The 15,234-nt window shown below is 43.0% G+C and overlaps 1 protein-coding gene across 2 annotated transcripts in view; it reads right to left on the bottom strand.

Moving 5' to 3' along the window:
* Window positions 1-15,234, bottom strand: part of wwp2 (WW domain containing E3 ubiquitin protein ligase 2) — a 58,212-nt gene that overhangs the window by 10,217 nt on the left and 32,761 nt on the right. Inside the window, exons 10-15 of one of the 2 annotated variants that reach the window (XM_073471582.1) lie at window positions 13,729-13,903; window positions 6,262-6,316; window positions 4,409-4,490; window positions 2,752-2,880; window positions 1,059-1,137; window positions 22-93 (exon numbers count right to left, since the gene is read on the bottom strand). In XM_073471582.1, the coding sequence (XP_073327683.1) occupies window positions 22-93; window positions 1,059-1,137; window positions 2,752-2,880; window positions 4,409-4,490; window positions 6,262-6,316; window positions 13,729-13,903 (592 nt within the window). The remainder of the gene's footprint in view (window positions 1-21; window positions 94-1,058; window positions 1,138-2,751; window positions 2,881-4,408; window positions 4,491-6,261; window positions 6,317-13,728; window positions 13,904-15,234) is intronic. The other variant, XM_073471583.1, reaches the window with a different exon arrangement.

Here is a 15,234-nt window from a genome sequence, read left to right as displayed (position 1 = left end):
ATAGATATATCCATCTCTGACCTGCTGAAAGGAGTCCTCAAACAGTGTCTGTCTGGACACAGAGATCTTTACGTGGCTGGGCAAGGCATTGGACTGGACAGAGACAAAAACAAAAAACAAGTTAGAATGATCTTAGAGTACAGAATACGCAGACATTAGTTTGAGTCAGTATGACCTCCTGAAAAGCCTTCTGGGGCGTTGACAGCTGCTGGACACCACAAGTCTCTTAATTCTCACCTCTAACTCCAACCCTAATTCAGTTATGATCCTTAAAAGGTCCAACTTGTAAGATAGTTGATTGTTGAGTCTTATTCAAAACGCATCAGATAATGACATTTTGGGTTTCCTAGATCATGAAATATGGACGAGGTCATGCCTGCCGCAGACCCAAAGCATCATTTGACGGATTGGGAATGGAACTCAACAATCAACTATCTTACAAATTGGACCTTTAAGGCCTTTACACATTGGGGATGACTTTTTTTCCATGCAATTTTTTTCCACATCAATACATTTTTTTATAACTGTTTTTGTCACAGCTATTTCACAACGAATAGGAATAAAACGCATTGGAAAAAGCCAGGGTCAATTTTTCTGAGCTTTTGCACCATGAATAAGGACATCAAAAAAACATGTTGTGCGTGATGGACATCGTGTCACAACTCCCAATAACAATGGAGGACTTGTTCATTGTTGGTGTTTCTCATCACCCTGTGTTAATAAGCTTATTTAGTTTACTTTTGGATGTAGTAGAGTTTGTAACAAGGCAACGATCATAGCAGGTTACTGACTCAAACACTTATTATCTCCCTTGATCTACCTGTAGTGATATCCAGCCAGGCAGATAGTATTTGCTTTATTTGCTGCCTTCACCCAATTACAATGGAAGTGAGTGGAGGTTCGAAAAATTGCATTTCTACTATACAGGAATACATATACAAGTATAAAATGTTTTTTTTTTTTTTTACTATTTGGGTGAACAGACCCAAACGCAAACAAGGTGAGGAGAATGGACACGAAGAGTTTGATGGTGGCTTCAAACTCCAGTTAACACTTACATGGCACAGGAAACGGAACTGGTGGTATTTCCACCTGAAGCTGCGGTCGTAAGCACCAGGTGAACCGCCCTGCCGTGATCTGTACACACACACACACACGCACGCACACACGCACGTACACACACACACACACACACACACACACACACACACACACACACACACACACACACACACACACACACACACACACACACACACACACACACACACACACACACACATTCGGGGAGAGAGAGGAAAGGGACACAGTTGATTTTACACTGTTTAAGCAAAATCCACGAGGCATCCCGACTGGATAATTAGTAATCTAAAACAATCACACTGACTTCTTTGGTGTCTGATGTTTTCGGGTCTAAACTGAAAGCTGATCAACTGAAACATTTCTGTCTCCTTTAAGAAGCCCTGATGTTCCAGGTTTCAGGCCAGACACTCAAAGTAAATATTAAATTCACAGCAGCCATTCTGCTCTAAAAAACGACTCGGTGCGTCTGGGTCTCTCGCACAGAGGTGAGTCTGGGCCTGCAGCTGTGTTAGTATAAGCTCCACCAACCCACTGCACACACATGCTGGATATGTGCCTTGTCAGCACAGGAGAGGCCGAGACACAGAGACAAAGAGAGAGAGAGTTAGACAGATAATGGGAGGAAGGGAGGAGAGGGTGAAATGGAGGGAGAGAAGAAGAAGGAGGCCCCTAATGTGTCGGGTTTGTGCTCGCCGCGCTGCCAGGCACATCTTGGTTTGGGTTAGGAAATTAAGACCGCAGCGGCAGAGAGCTGGCCACGGACACACACACACACACACACACACACACACACACACACACACACACACACACACACACACACACACACACACACACACACACACACACACACACACACACACACACACACACACACAGTCCTGCAGGATCCTGTATAAAAACAGTACAGACTCTTTCAGGAGACCTACGGCCTAAAATACGTTCAGATATCAGCAGGAAAGGCAGCTCGTAGATGCACACACACACACACACACACACACACACACACACACACACACACACACACACACACACACACACACACAATAAGCTTATACACACTTGCATGTCGAATATGAACAAAGAAAGGCACAAACACCAGCGCACACACCCACACACATGCCAGTGCAGTCTGCAGTGGATCTGTTGTCACACATCTGCACATTCTCCTGACTTTTGTGGTAAGATTTGAGACTGCTTCAAGGCAAGGCAAACATCCACAGGCTGAGGTAAGAGGTGTGTGCGTATGAGTGTGTGCTAGCATCAACATGTTGCTGTGATAAGATATGACTTTTTGTTAAAATATTGGTGTTAAAGCTCAGGAAAGAAATGAAAGGCAATAGGTAGAACATGGCCTCAAAGATGCAAGTAAAATAAAAAAAAGATGATGTTCTCTAAAATACAGTTTTGACCTTTCTCATGATCTTGTAAGGTTTTCACAAAACGGGGGGATTGTTTAAATTAATATTTGCAACGCAGTTATGTCAGACTTAGGCAAATTCATTGTGCAATCATTTAAAAATTGAAAAAGAAATTGATTTAGTTCAATTAATTAGGATTTTCGATGGCGTGAAGATCATTTCCTCAGAATGTCTTTGCCTCAGTCGGTGACATACTGTGATTTTCTATAAAAGCAGGTTCGGGAGGAAGGGCTGAGAGAATATTTACCCTGACTCAAACCCAGGTCGGGGGTCTTTAAAGGTGGTGGTGCGCGAGTTGTGGTCCACAAAATATCGGACTCCCTCGGCGGTGTACTTCATCTCCCAGCCCGGGGGCAGGGGGTGCTCCTTGATCATCCTGCAACAGGGAGAGGGGCAGTGAGCACGGTCCCAGCCGTAGGGGCCCCGTCCTGGGGATGAAACTAACACACCTCCCCTGCCAACCTGTGGATCTAAAGCCCTTGACACTAAAATATAAACCCTGCCATGGTACAACATTTTTGGCCATGCTCAGGTGGAGTTCATCTCCTTTGAGGATCCCAAAGGCATCAAACTTTAATTTTTTATTTTTTTTTCATTAAGAGTGGTGACTCTGAGCAATATTTTGAATGTGGCCAAGAATTTCTTGTTCAACTCTTACTGCAGTTTGTGTCCCTCCTGTATTATCATTACAGTCGAGATCACAGAGTGTCAGTGTTTCTAAAAAATAAAACACTTCTCAAGAATCCTAAAAGACATTTCTGGAGCTTCACAGCAAAACAGTGTTGCAACATTCTCCTACACACCTGGAGTAGACGGGGACTTGTTTAAAATGTATAAAATAACCGCAAACAACATAAATGGCTTCATATAGCGCATCCGCGCTAAGTTCAAGTCTCCAAGAGGACAGAGGGTGATGTTTTTTACACCCATTTTTAAGCTGTAATCTTCACTGTAGCTGCTAAGCTAAAAGTGTTAACATGCACCTGATCTGAAGTGAATGCACAAGCTCGACCACACATTGAGGATGTAAATAACATTTTTTCAAATCAGTTTGGGATATTGGGGCTTCCAGAGGCTTGGAAGCTGTATAGAGCCATTTTATGGTTTTTTTTTTCGCAGCTGTTTTTTATGTCATGTTAAAACAAATCCCAATCTACTTCACTTGTTCAGGAAAATGCTGTAACACTGTTTTGCTGAGAAGCTCAAGAAATGTTTTGTTAACAACCGACTTTCTATCATCATGGGGCTGAGTACATAATGTGAATTTTTAATTTTGGGGTGAATTGCTCCTTTAAATAAATAAGAGGCAAAAGTAACCACATCGCCAGCTAGCCCTTATAATGGCATATAGATGCCCTGCAAGTCTGTGATGTGCAACATTTACTTCATCTTACCGACTGGCTGACAGAGGTTCGATTAGAATGATGAGGTGAGAGGAAAGTAATTTAAGAGCTCAGGAAGGGTTTAAATGTCGAAGAAATAGAGGGTGATGCCAGAAAAATGGTAAAATAAAGAGGAGACAGATCATGGGATAGTTTTCAAATTCATCTCTGGATGTTTAGAGTTTGGGAAGTATAACTAGAATTCTTCTTTTCTTTTACCACTGCTTTTTTTCAGTTAAGATCAGTCAATTTGTTCTGCCATGTTCCTGTATACATGGGCCTCAGAAAATGTGTCAAATGTTTGGGAACATGCCTCTTTAAATTCCCTGATCAGTGGAAAACATGTACATATCATAAAGCAGATGACTCCCTCTGTCGTCACACTAAACTGTGTACAATAAATATATCTTTCTCAGTAGGAGCAGACACCCAAAGCGACATGCTGTCTAACAAGCAGGCAAACACATGCACACACTAACACACATCCAAGTTAGTACTTTTTCTACAGTCTCACAGTCTCACCCTTGGGTCCGAGGATCATCCCACTGTGTCGTTCGCGTGTTGTGGTTGACAAAGTATATTCTGCCATTGTCCTGGCGCTTCTCTGTGGACACAAACAGAAGAGAAAAGTGAGAGTTTTATGGGATTTGCGATGCTTGAAGTTGGAGGATTTGGAAAAAGCTTGGGATCAACTCCACAATAAATGGTCAGGGATCAGAGGGATCACCTAGAGGGTTTGGGCTCGCTCTCTCTTTTGGGCCAAAGAGGCAAAAATATCTCACCCCCATGATAGAAAACCAGCAAGTTTGTGTGGTATTTCACTGTAGCTTGTTCTGAATACCTCACCAGGGCAATCCTTAGTCTGTGTGTGTGTGAGTGTGTTTGGAATTAAGGTTGTGGTTGAGGTGAGAGTCAAAGTGACCATGTCGTTGGGAATACAATACATGGGGCAAGATTTCATTAAAAAAAGGTGACACATAGATAAATGACCAAATGGGAAGCACCTTAAACACAGAATACAATCTTATGGAAGAGTGTAAAATGTTCTATTTAAATTTTGTGTGTTTGTGTGTGTGTGTGTGTGTGTGTGTATATTCGGTAGGCCACTGGTTTCATGAGAGAGTGGCTGGTGCCCCATCCTCCTTCCTCCATCGCTCTGACATCTTTTTCTCATTAACAGGAGTGTGTGGAGGGCCCAGAAACAGTAGTGCTCACATTGCAACTCTCACTCTCGTCGTCTCACTCCACCCCCACTTTACTATCGAGTCTGAACCCCCCCTACTTTCTAATTTTTTTAAATCGCCACTGTCTCTTTTTCTTCTCCTCCATCTTTCCCTCTTTTCTCCCATCTTTGTCTTTTTGAATCCAAGCCTTACAAAAAAAAAGCGAGGGAAGCGACCGCAGATGAAAATGAGCGCGCCAGAGAAGCGAATCTGAGCCAGTGATATAATTGAGGTTTTTCGTCTTGAGGTACCGCAACATGTTGAAAAGGCATCATGGGCAGGGAGTGAGGGTTTTTGGAGAGAACATGGCCGTGTGATGAAGTCTGTGAGAATGTCGGTGGGACAGGAGCTGCCAGCAGCTTATGAATGAATGAATGTGTGTGACATGATTCTGCATGGATCCGATTACATTACTCATTTGGGAAAATGTTGGATGATGAAGAGTCCCATCAATAATGTGGCCTCTGTAATTTGTGGACTTTACAGTAAAGGCAGTGCATACAATGATGAATTGGTATAACATGAGCAGAGTGCTGAAAAGAAAACCGAGAGCTGCTTTATCCAGATTTTCTACAATGGAATAATAATCAATATCAGGAGTGGAGACATAATTTTATCAATGAACAACTGATTTTCTCAATGGGGACTACAAGCAAGAGACCCAAGAGCCACAGAATTAACGTTGGTTCTGATGTTGTATAAAGGCTTAAAATCATCAAAAATGTTCTCAAAGTTCTGTGAGGAGAGAAAACGCTGCCATGCTACAAACGTTTTGCAACATTTCACCTAAACCTTGCTCCATCACTGCGGTATGCAGACGTGAAAAGCACATATTCAACTAAATCAAGAACCCAGTGTCTATATATCAACCAATTGCATGGCTCGACTATTGACTACTGGCAAGAGTTGTCAAAAATACTTACACACTACTGGTAAGACTGAAGAAGATTGAAAACAGCTCAGACTTTAGAGTCCAGTCCTGACTGATCAGATTTGCTTCAACACCAGACACCACTTGCAGGTACAGAAAACAAAGTTTGACAAAAATGTAGTCTGCTGACAGAAGCCAAACCTCTAAACCAGTTCAGCACCCCTCACTGAGATTATCTTTGTATGGCGTGTGTGCACAAGGAGTGTGTTAGGCAAACTTACCCCATCCAGGAGGCAGAGCGCCCAGAGGATCATTTTCTACAGGAGCTCCGGACGGCTGAGGGAGAAACAGAGAGACAAAACAAATCCGATTAGGACACCTTTCTGTCTCTCTCCTCTCTGTGCAGCCTTCTCTCAGTGTTTGTCCTTGTTGTACGGGATACGTTAAATTCTTCAGTCCGTCCACTCTGTTTTTCACCACCGCATGAGGATGATGAGGAGGAAAAGGTTGGGAAAAACCATCCCAAAAATACAGAAATGAGGGAAAACCAATGAGAGTTCAGATGAGAAAGAAAAAAAAACCAAACAAAAAAAAAAAAAACTCACTCAGTAAAGCTGTCCCAAGCGTGGAAAATCAAGTCTTTGCTTGACCACGCAAACTCACGAAAGCAGCGATGATACCTGTGGGTAAGTCAGGCTGGCTGGAGTGTGTGTGTGTGTGTGTATGTGTGTGTGTAAGTGTTGAGGGCAGAAAGGGGTGGGGGTGGCTCCTCTCTGCTGCAGCGGTAAGGGGCGACTGAGGGAGCTGGCCGGCTGGTGGCTCGTATGCCTTCCAAAAACTACACGCTCGGTAGGAGGATAAAACAACAACGCTGTTCCAATGAGCTCACTGGCTGGATGCAAGCCCCACCCCCCCGACTTCCCGCTCACCTCCTCAAATACACCCCACCTCTTCCTCCACCTCCACCCTGGCACCCCTCCCTACCCCACCCCGAGGTCCTCCTCCTCCTCCTCTTTTCTCGTGCTCTCTTCTAGCACTGCTGTGAAAGTAGGCAGGGAAGTGCGATGTCTGAGGGAACTGAGGGAACATTCATGCTTGTTCCAGACTGGACACCCCCGCCCCACCCACCCCGCCTCCTCTCCGGCCGCCCCAATCCACCTTGGGCCTGACAAAAGGCACCTTTATTCACCCTGTGCCTGGAAACCACTGTGGGGTTTACTCAGCCTGCACTCACACACACACTTTTTTCAGTGTGTGTGTGCGTGTGTGCCACAGTGTGGAAAGTTTGTCCGTGGCAAACAGTCAATGTGTATGTTCTTATGTTGGAACACACACACACACACACACACACACACACACACACACACACACACACACACACACACACACACACACACACACACACACACACACACACACACACACACACACACACACACACAAACCTGCATGAATATATTAGCTTGAGTGGAAAAGTAGCTGAAAAGACGCTTGTTAGGAATTAGCTGCTGCTGCTGGATTTTCATGCTAAAAGATGTTTATCAAACAGGCGGTTTAGGTGTGTTGCTTCAAAATCATCAAGTGTTCCACCAAGCAGAGCACAGGGCCCGCTAACACCATGTTACGCTGGTTGTACACTAATGCTGAGTTGGTGCTATAAATAATAAAGTGGGTACACTATTTGTTGATTTTAAGATGCTTAACAACCTTAAAAATAGACGAAAAATCAAGTTCAAATTAAAAACATTGTCAAAAATGTGGGAAAATGTAGTTTTGGTGGCTTCCCTGGCTAGTTTTGGCAGCACAGGTAGCGCTTGTTGTCCTTTATTGGCTACACTGAGGTGAAAAAGACCAGAACCACCATTTTCCAAATTAAAGCTGGTGGACCTTCAAAGGGTTTTTTCACTCAGACATGCTGCACCACAAAAGTGATGATTATTTCCTAAGAAGCCATAAAGTAGAGCATTATCCATCAAACTTCAACGTCACTTTTCGCAGCATTTCCCAAAAAGAAATGTGACTGTGCCCATTTAAAACAGCTCTGTCATGGAAACTCTGAAGGAGTTGGGATGGAAAGGACGGGGCCTGCTAGAGGAGCGAGAGTGGGCACATAACAGGGTTAAAGGGTGTGTGTGTGGGTGTGTGTGTGTGTGTATATGTGTGTGTATGTGTGTGTGTGTGTGCGCGTGTGTCGCTCCCATCGACAGCCAATCTATGCCCCAGCGCCCCACCCTTATGGGTTTTCTGTGACTAAAAAAGGTAAAAGGAGAATATAATGATATAAAGACATGATGACTTCATCCTGGCTCTGACCATTCAGCTCCTCAGCAGCTTCCAGACAGAGCAAGGCTGGAGGGAAAAGAAGAAAGAGAGACTGAGAAAACAAGGGAGGGAGATGAAGAGAGGGAAAAGCAGCATGCTGACAGAAACGTGTGAAATAATGGCTGGGTGTTATGGATCTGGAAGGAATACATTAGAAAGGCCTGTTTTAAGGCCAGGCACCACAGGTGAAAACAGCGATTTCAGCTGGTCGCTTTTAAAAGGTTAGAACACCAATGTGGCTTCAAGAGATGTACAGACCCATAAGTAAAGCTTTTCATTTACACAACTATAAAAACTTTGGTCACATTTCTGTTGCAAAAACATCTCGCCACTAGTTTCCCACATCTGCAGAGAGCAAATGTGTGTACACCAGAAGAGAAAGAAGTGTCTAACAGGATTCCAGTAAACTCAAGGTCAGTGAGTTCATCAGCCAGTGAAATACTTTGGAAACATGGGAGCTCCTCTGTGTGTTTCACACAGATTTAACCACAGTTTATGTTTGAATACATCTGAAAAGGATTATTTTGTTTCTTATCTCATATTAAGTGATGCTCACTCGCCAACTGATCATACCACAGTGCATGGGGGTGAATATTTGCACCTTTCTCCTAATTCTCCTAATACTCTAAACAATATGATTGTTGGTAACAGACACAGCTGGTTTGATGATACATTTTTCTCAATTCAAAAGTCCTTGGGTCTTGTAATGACACTGTGAGATGTGGATGAGCTGCAACTAAAGATTTTCAGTTAATCTGCAGATTATATTCTTGATTAACTGATTCATTGTTTGCTTTATAAAATGTCCGAAAAGGTGGAATTTTTCACCAATCAAAACCTCAAAGCCCCAAGGTGATGTCTCCAAATCACTTATAATGTCCAATCAACCAAAATATAGAAAACCAACAAAACCTGAATATGCAAAAAATTGCTAAACTTTATTGCTTAACTTTTACAAATCCTTCTGTAAATGACGATCTATCTGAATATTCACGGGGAAAAGCGAGATCCGAGGAAAAGTTACTGCATAGGTGAAAGGGAGGGGTGCATGTTCGTGTCCCAAAAACAACTAAACGGAATTGAGTACTTTTTGGCTGCTTATCAACATAATAGCAGTAGTGACACACAGCTCTTTCATGATACTTCTGCCAAAATTTACTTCGAAATTCGTCCTCTTTCTCAGAGCCCTAGCTCTATCAAATCTAAACTAGCAGCAGCAGATGTAATTATAAATGTATTTAAAAATATAAGAATAAAATGTGAAATGGAAAATGATCTGCCTAGATAGACTGTAGAGACAAAAGCAACATTGAGTAAATAACACTCATGGGACGTTCCTTCATTCATAACATGTTAACAAAACATCAGTGCAGTTTGAATGACTTCTGTTCATTGTCTGTTCATGGTATAAACCACCTACAAATGTGCTTTATGGAAACATGAGCACTGACGGCTTGTATGTAAACATAAGTGAACATGACATTCAGCCCTGTTGACGTGTGTGAGTTTTCTGTTCAGTAGTGCAAGTGATAAAACACAGGGCTGATTCAGGTGCTGCTGTTAAGGGTCCTTGTTCCAGCGAGAATGGACAGAAAGTTGGAGAGGGAGGGTGAAGAAGGAGGCAACTGAGGGAAGGTGAGGGGAGCAAAAGACTGATATGAGGGCTGTAGAGGATGATCAGAGGTAAAAACAGAAAAAAAGAAAGAGGCAGAACAAATGTGAAATGAGCCAAGATAAAAAAATTAAAGATATTGCGGAGTGATGCAGAAAAGGGGGATTTTGAGAGGGAACTTGAGATTGGGTTTTTTTTGGTCAGGCAACAGAAAGATGGGGAGGTGGGAGGAAGTGCGGGGGGTGGGGCTAAAGGAAAGCATAGAGGTATAGGAGAGGAGGACTGGTAGAAGTGAAAAGAAGGGGGGAGAGAGAGAGAGGGGCGAGCCGGAAACTGCATTTAATGACTGAGGCTGCTCTCTCTGGGGTTTCTAACGAGCTGCAATTACACCCCGCCCGCACAACCCCAGGGTTGTGCACGTTACATTAAGTTCATGCAGTGTTATTGGTGCAGAGACACATATTTAACCTGTGTGTATTAATGTGTGTATGTGTGCATGCAGGCCCCCGTTACAGCGCCACGGCCCATTTGAGAGGGCGACCGGCTCCCTGACCCTCTTTGGTTGTCATGTGCGACAGAAAAGAAATGTGGCACCTGACCTCAACATTACAGCCCTGTGAACACATCTGCTCACACACATACGCACGCATGCATGCACGCACGCACGCACGCACGCACGCACACGAGCACGTAATTTAACAGTAGGGACCTGAACATCCACAGCATCCACATAAGCGCGCACACATACACAGATACAAAATCCAGCAAGGTCACAGTAAATGAAACTGGCACGTCCTGATTACCTGATGGTATAACAGAGAAGCTTTTGAGTCATTATTTTTTATAGTGCATCCACACACATGAGAGTCGGGCAGTAGAACATGTGGCTGTGTTCAAACTAAAACTATGAGCTCTTTTGTGTGTGTTTCCTTGTTCACACACACTGGGGCCATAAATAGTCGCTGCTATCAGCAGTGTGGGCATTCCAAGACAGAGCAGTGTACTATCAACATGGAGGGCAGACCTGCCTGTTGGCTTTTCACACACACACACACGCACGCACGCACGCACACACACACACACACACTCACTCACTCACACACTCACACACTCACACACACACTCACACACACACACACACACACACACACAGAAGGAGAGGAGTGAGGGAACAAGGGCAGAGGAGGAAAAGGAAGGAGGCAAAGTTTCGAGTTCACACCGAACCTGAATGTTTCTGCCCTGACATGGTGTGTGTGTGTGTGTGCTGTCACCTTTGAACACCAATTAATCCTGAATCTTAGTATGTTCAATCATTTGAACATGACACATCAAATCTGATATCAATTGAAAATTGTGCATACAGGGTAAACTGGCCATTAAATGAAATACATCTCTCCACTAAAGGCCAAAACCAAAATGTACTTAAAGGTACTTAAAAGACAGTTCTACATTCTGACATTCATACAATTATGAGTCTTATGAGGAGATGTGAGCTGTACTTTCCCTGCTAAAGGGCAACATTAACAGAAGGCTATTTCAGTTACAGTAATAACAGTGGTGTTACAATCAATAAAGTAAACAGTGTAATACTATTACCAGGGTCCAAATGATCAGCTGCCAAGAGCTACTGTAAATGCCAGTGGACGATAAATCAGTAAAAGTTAGCAGCTACACCACCTGCTCACATTTTGTGTTTAACTTTTCACAAAGGAGTTCTGTTTCCCTGCAGCTTGCATGTTTAACTGCACAGATGTTTTAGGAGAGTTTATGTTCAAGTTCAATTACACTGACTTCAACAGCATGTGACTGTATGAACAAAGTTAGTTTTGAAAACTGATTATTCTGGTTGATTTGAGTAGTAAACAATATCAAACCTTCAACATAGAGCACAGCAGCCACAGGCAGACACAGATACGGTTTGATGATGGGAACGAGAGTAAAAGGAGGAATAATTGGGTGTGAATTGTTAATCTTTGTAAAAAACAAGTAGAGGTGGGGAGCAGACTGATGGTGTGTGGATAAAAGGACAGACAAAGTGGCTGAAACAGGTTATTTCAAAGGTGAAAAACACATGAAAACACACAGAAATGCACAAAGACAAACAGAATGGTAGACTACGACACATGCACACACAAATTACATCAAATTTAAAACACACACAGGACAGAAACAAGCACACACAGAGTGCAGGGTGGGGTGATTTTATAGAAGCCTATAAGAGTTTTAAGGCTGGTTTTAATAACGGTCCATTGAGAAAGCTCTGTTGTTTTAGTCCCATAAGTCTTTACTGTCTGGCTGCAGTCTGACCTTGGCTGCCTCAGTGAGAGGACGACTGTCAGAGACACGGACAAACCCCGACTGACTCCACTGGAAAACTACTATAAACAAGTTTCAAATAACATCTCCAATACCCCCTATAGAAGTTGATGTCCTCTGACTGTTAGCAGACAAGTAAACCGCACTGTGACACGTACAGCGCCGATCTCACTCAAAACATGTATTGAGCGCGTTCCGTCCCATGGTGCATTTGTGGTGATGACATGAAATTTAAACAAAGATCCATTATGTGACAGCTTTATGAGAAGTGTTTCACTGCATTTCCAATTGAATTGAGCTGAAGCAGAGAAACTCCCAGAACCTAACCCTGACCTGTAGGAAATAAAAAAAATACATGCTATCAATTTACGTCAAAGGATGAATTTTCCAAAACATTAAATCCTTTGCTAATCCTCTTGTCTGTTGTGTGTGTTGAGCTTTATTTCTCAAAGTGCAAATCAGGCAGGACAGTAAATACGAGTGTGTGCTATGATTTATTACCATCATTTTAGAGTGTGTCGATTTTGATTCTAAATCGAAAATCAATAAAAAATAAACTTTCAATTTCAATCATCAAATTCAAAGGCAGAACAGGTGATACTGCAGGTGATAGGTGAACACTAAATACAACAGCCAGCTATCCTGAGTGTACAAAGACAAACAACTGACTATTAAGAAGGTAACTTTCAGAGATTCTCCCGCAATTTTAGAAGTAAAAGTATTTACATTATTTGACAGAAGGGTGAAAGCGTACAGCACAGCACAGCACAGTACAGCAAGGAGACAAAGATAAAAACTGTGTCTAACATTACCACCTTTAGCCAGAATTGTGCAAACGAAAGGCTACTGGAGACATCAGCTAACACACATCATCTCAATTTAAGTCTGATGCCACTCACATCAGTCAGTTACAGTTAAGGTTACCTATAAAGCTGCACTACTCAATATATTAGATATTAACAATTGATCAAATTCGTAGTAATGAAGCCACAGAGAGTAATTTCCTTAGTGCTATGGATGGTAATGGGATCTTTCAGCTCATTGTTTTGGTTGTGGTTTTTACAGCCTGAAACTTCATTGTTTTGGTTCAGCTGCACCGCTCTCATCAATTTGGCAACCCAAGAGTAGGATCGGAAATGACTCAGGAGCAATGGTTGACTGAAGAACTTCAAGATTAGCTGTTGGTTCTTTCATTCAAACATAGCTAATTTCACTCAATTCTTGAATGGCGGTGGTGCTCACTCTTCCCTGTAGTAGAAACACAAGTCTTTCACTCATGGGTGACACAGGAATATTCTGGTTAGTTTGTGTAAAATCTTGATAACACATTCATTGAAAGAAATGTTTCTGCCCTTCATGTAATACATCACAGGCTGTTGGGGAATCGAATAACTAATCCCTTGTTACTTTTGCCTAATGCCAGGTGTCATTACCTCCTACCTAGTATACTAGCACACTGTGCATGCATGTTTACTTGGCCACTGAAGGCTTGGAGTACCTGGTAGAGGAAGCGCTGACTGAACTGGTGCATGGCGCCCTGCAGCTGGCTGCGCTGGCTCTGCCACTGCTGGTAGTTGCGCACAGACTCGGCCGTGGGCCTCTGCCATGTGGTGGTTCTGGTGTTGTGGTCCACGTAGTAGTACCTGCCCCGCTGGTCCACTCGCTTCTCCCAGCTGTAGGGGAGGACAGAGAAGGGGAGGGGGAGAGTGAGAGGGAGCTATAGCTTTCAATAACATCTTTATTAAGCAAGTCAAGAGAGAGTCCGATAGTAACAGCACTGATTTTTTGGGATATGGAAAAAGAAACAAAGGAAAGAAAACAGTGGGAGAGAGTGGGAGTGGGAAAGAGGAAGAGGAAAAGGGGGAAAGAGAGGGGAGGGAAGAAGGGTATAGATGAAGCTAGGTATGAAGCATGAAAGACAGGGAAGGAAATGATGGTTTAACTATTCCTGATTGAAAATACAGTATTTCATTAAAGTTGTGGATTACTGAAGTACAAATGTATTTTAACACTCTTTCCTCTTTAAATGTGACCCGTAACCACTTGCACATGATTAATGCCCCACAGTAAATGTGTCTCCTGTAAAGCAGTGTTCCAGGGACGGAATAAAGTTTGTGGATATTATTTTTTTTCTGCAGTATTTTGAGTAGTTTGGCTCAGCCTCAGACGACATCAAACAGTTTACTCATTTTAAATACAATGCCAGTGCTCAATTATGATGATGAGGGAAAACAATGGGAGATGTCAGGTCACAGGGTGATAGTAACCATGTGCTGTGCTGTGTGTTTGTGTGTCAGTGCCTTCCAGTGGTATTACTCAGAGTCTATGTATATCCTGTTCTCCTCTTAAGATGGGGGTTCTGCACATGGACTAAGATACAGACAGACCACAGATACACACACACAAAAACATGGCTCCACACACACAGACCAGTACCCTGGGCTAAGCAGGACCCACTGCTGTTCTGCTGCTATTCTCATATCTCTGACTTCAGCGTGTCAGAATTTGGAAGAGAAAACAGCGTTGACTTCCGTATGCTAACAAAAACACACTACGCAGATAGCAACTTGCTTGAGAAATGCACACAAACACACACACACACACACGCATGCACGCACACGCACGCACGCACGCACGCGCGAAAGAATAAACAATCATGTGGACCATGACGGCCTTTCCACTTTGTCCCTGATGTTAAAACTCTGGGGTTTTTTCAGCCTCTCTCTGTGACCTTCTTGTTCAGTGTTTTTCTGAAGAGGTCTTACAGACTGGCTTCCACTGTAGTCACGATACAAATCACCAACCACTGCAATGAATGTGTGAGACGAGCTGTAAAATAAATTCTGCTCAAAATCTTGCATATTTAAAATTCCACAAGATTAAAAAAAAAAAAGTGCAAATACAAACACACAAAATCATAGTCATACTCTATGACTCTACTCTATGACTATAAAGCCAACAACTTTTCATTTGCTGGGTCCTCCCAGTGGTCCAAGACCTCTGA

This window comes from Pagrus major, chromosome 8 (genome assembly GCF_040436345.1).
Source record: "Pagrus major chromosome 8, Pma_NU_1.0".
NCBI classification, from domain to species: Eukaryota; Metazoa; Chordata; class Actinopteri; order Spariformes; family Sparidae; genus Pagrus; species Pagrus major.
Note: the sequence above shows the minus strand (reverse complement) of the source record. Positions and strands in the feature narration are given on the sequence as shown.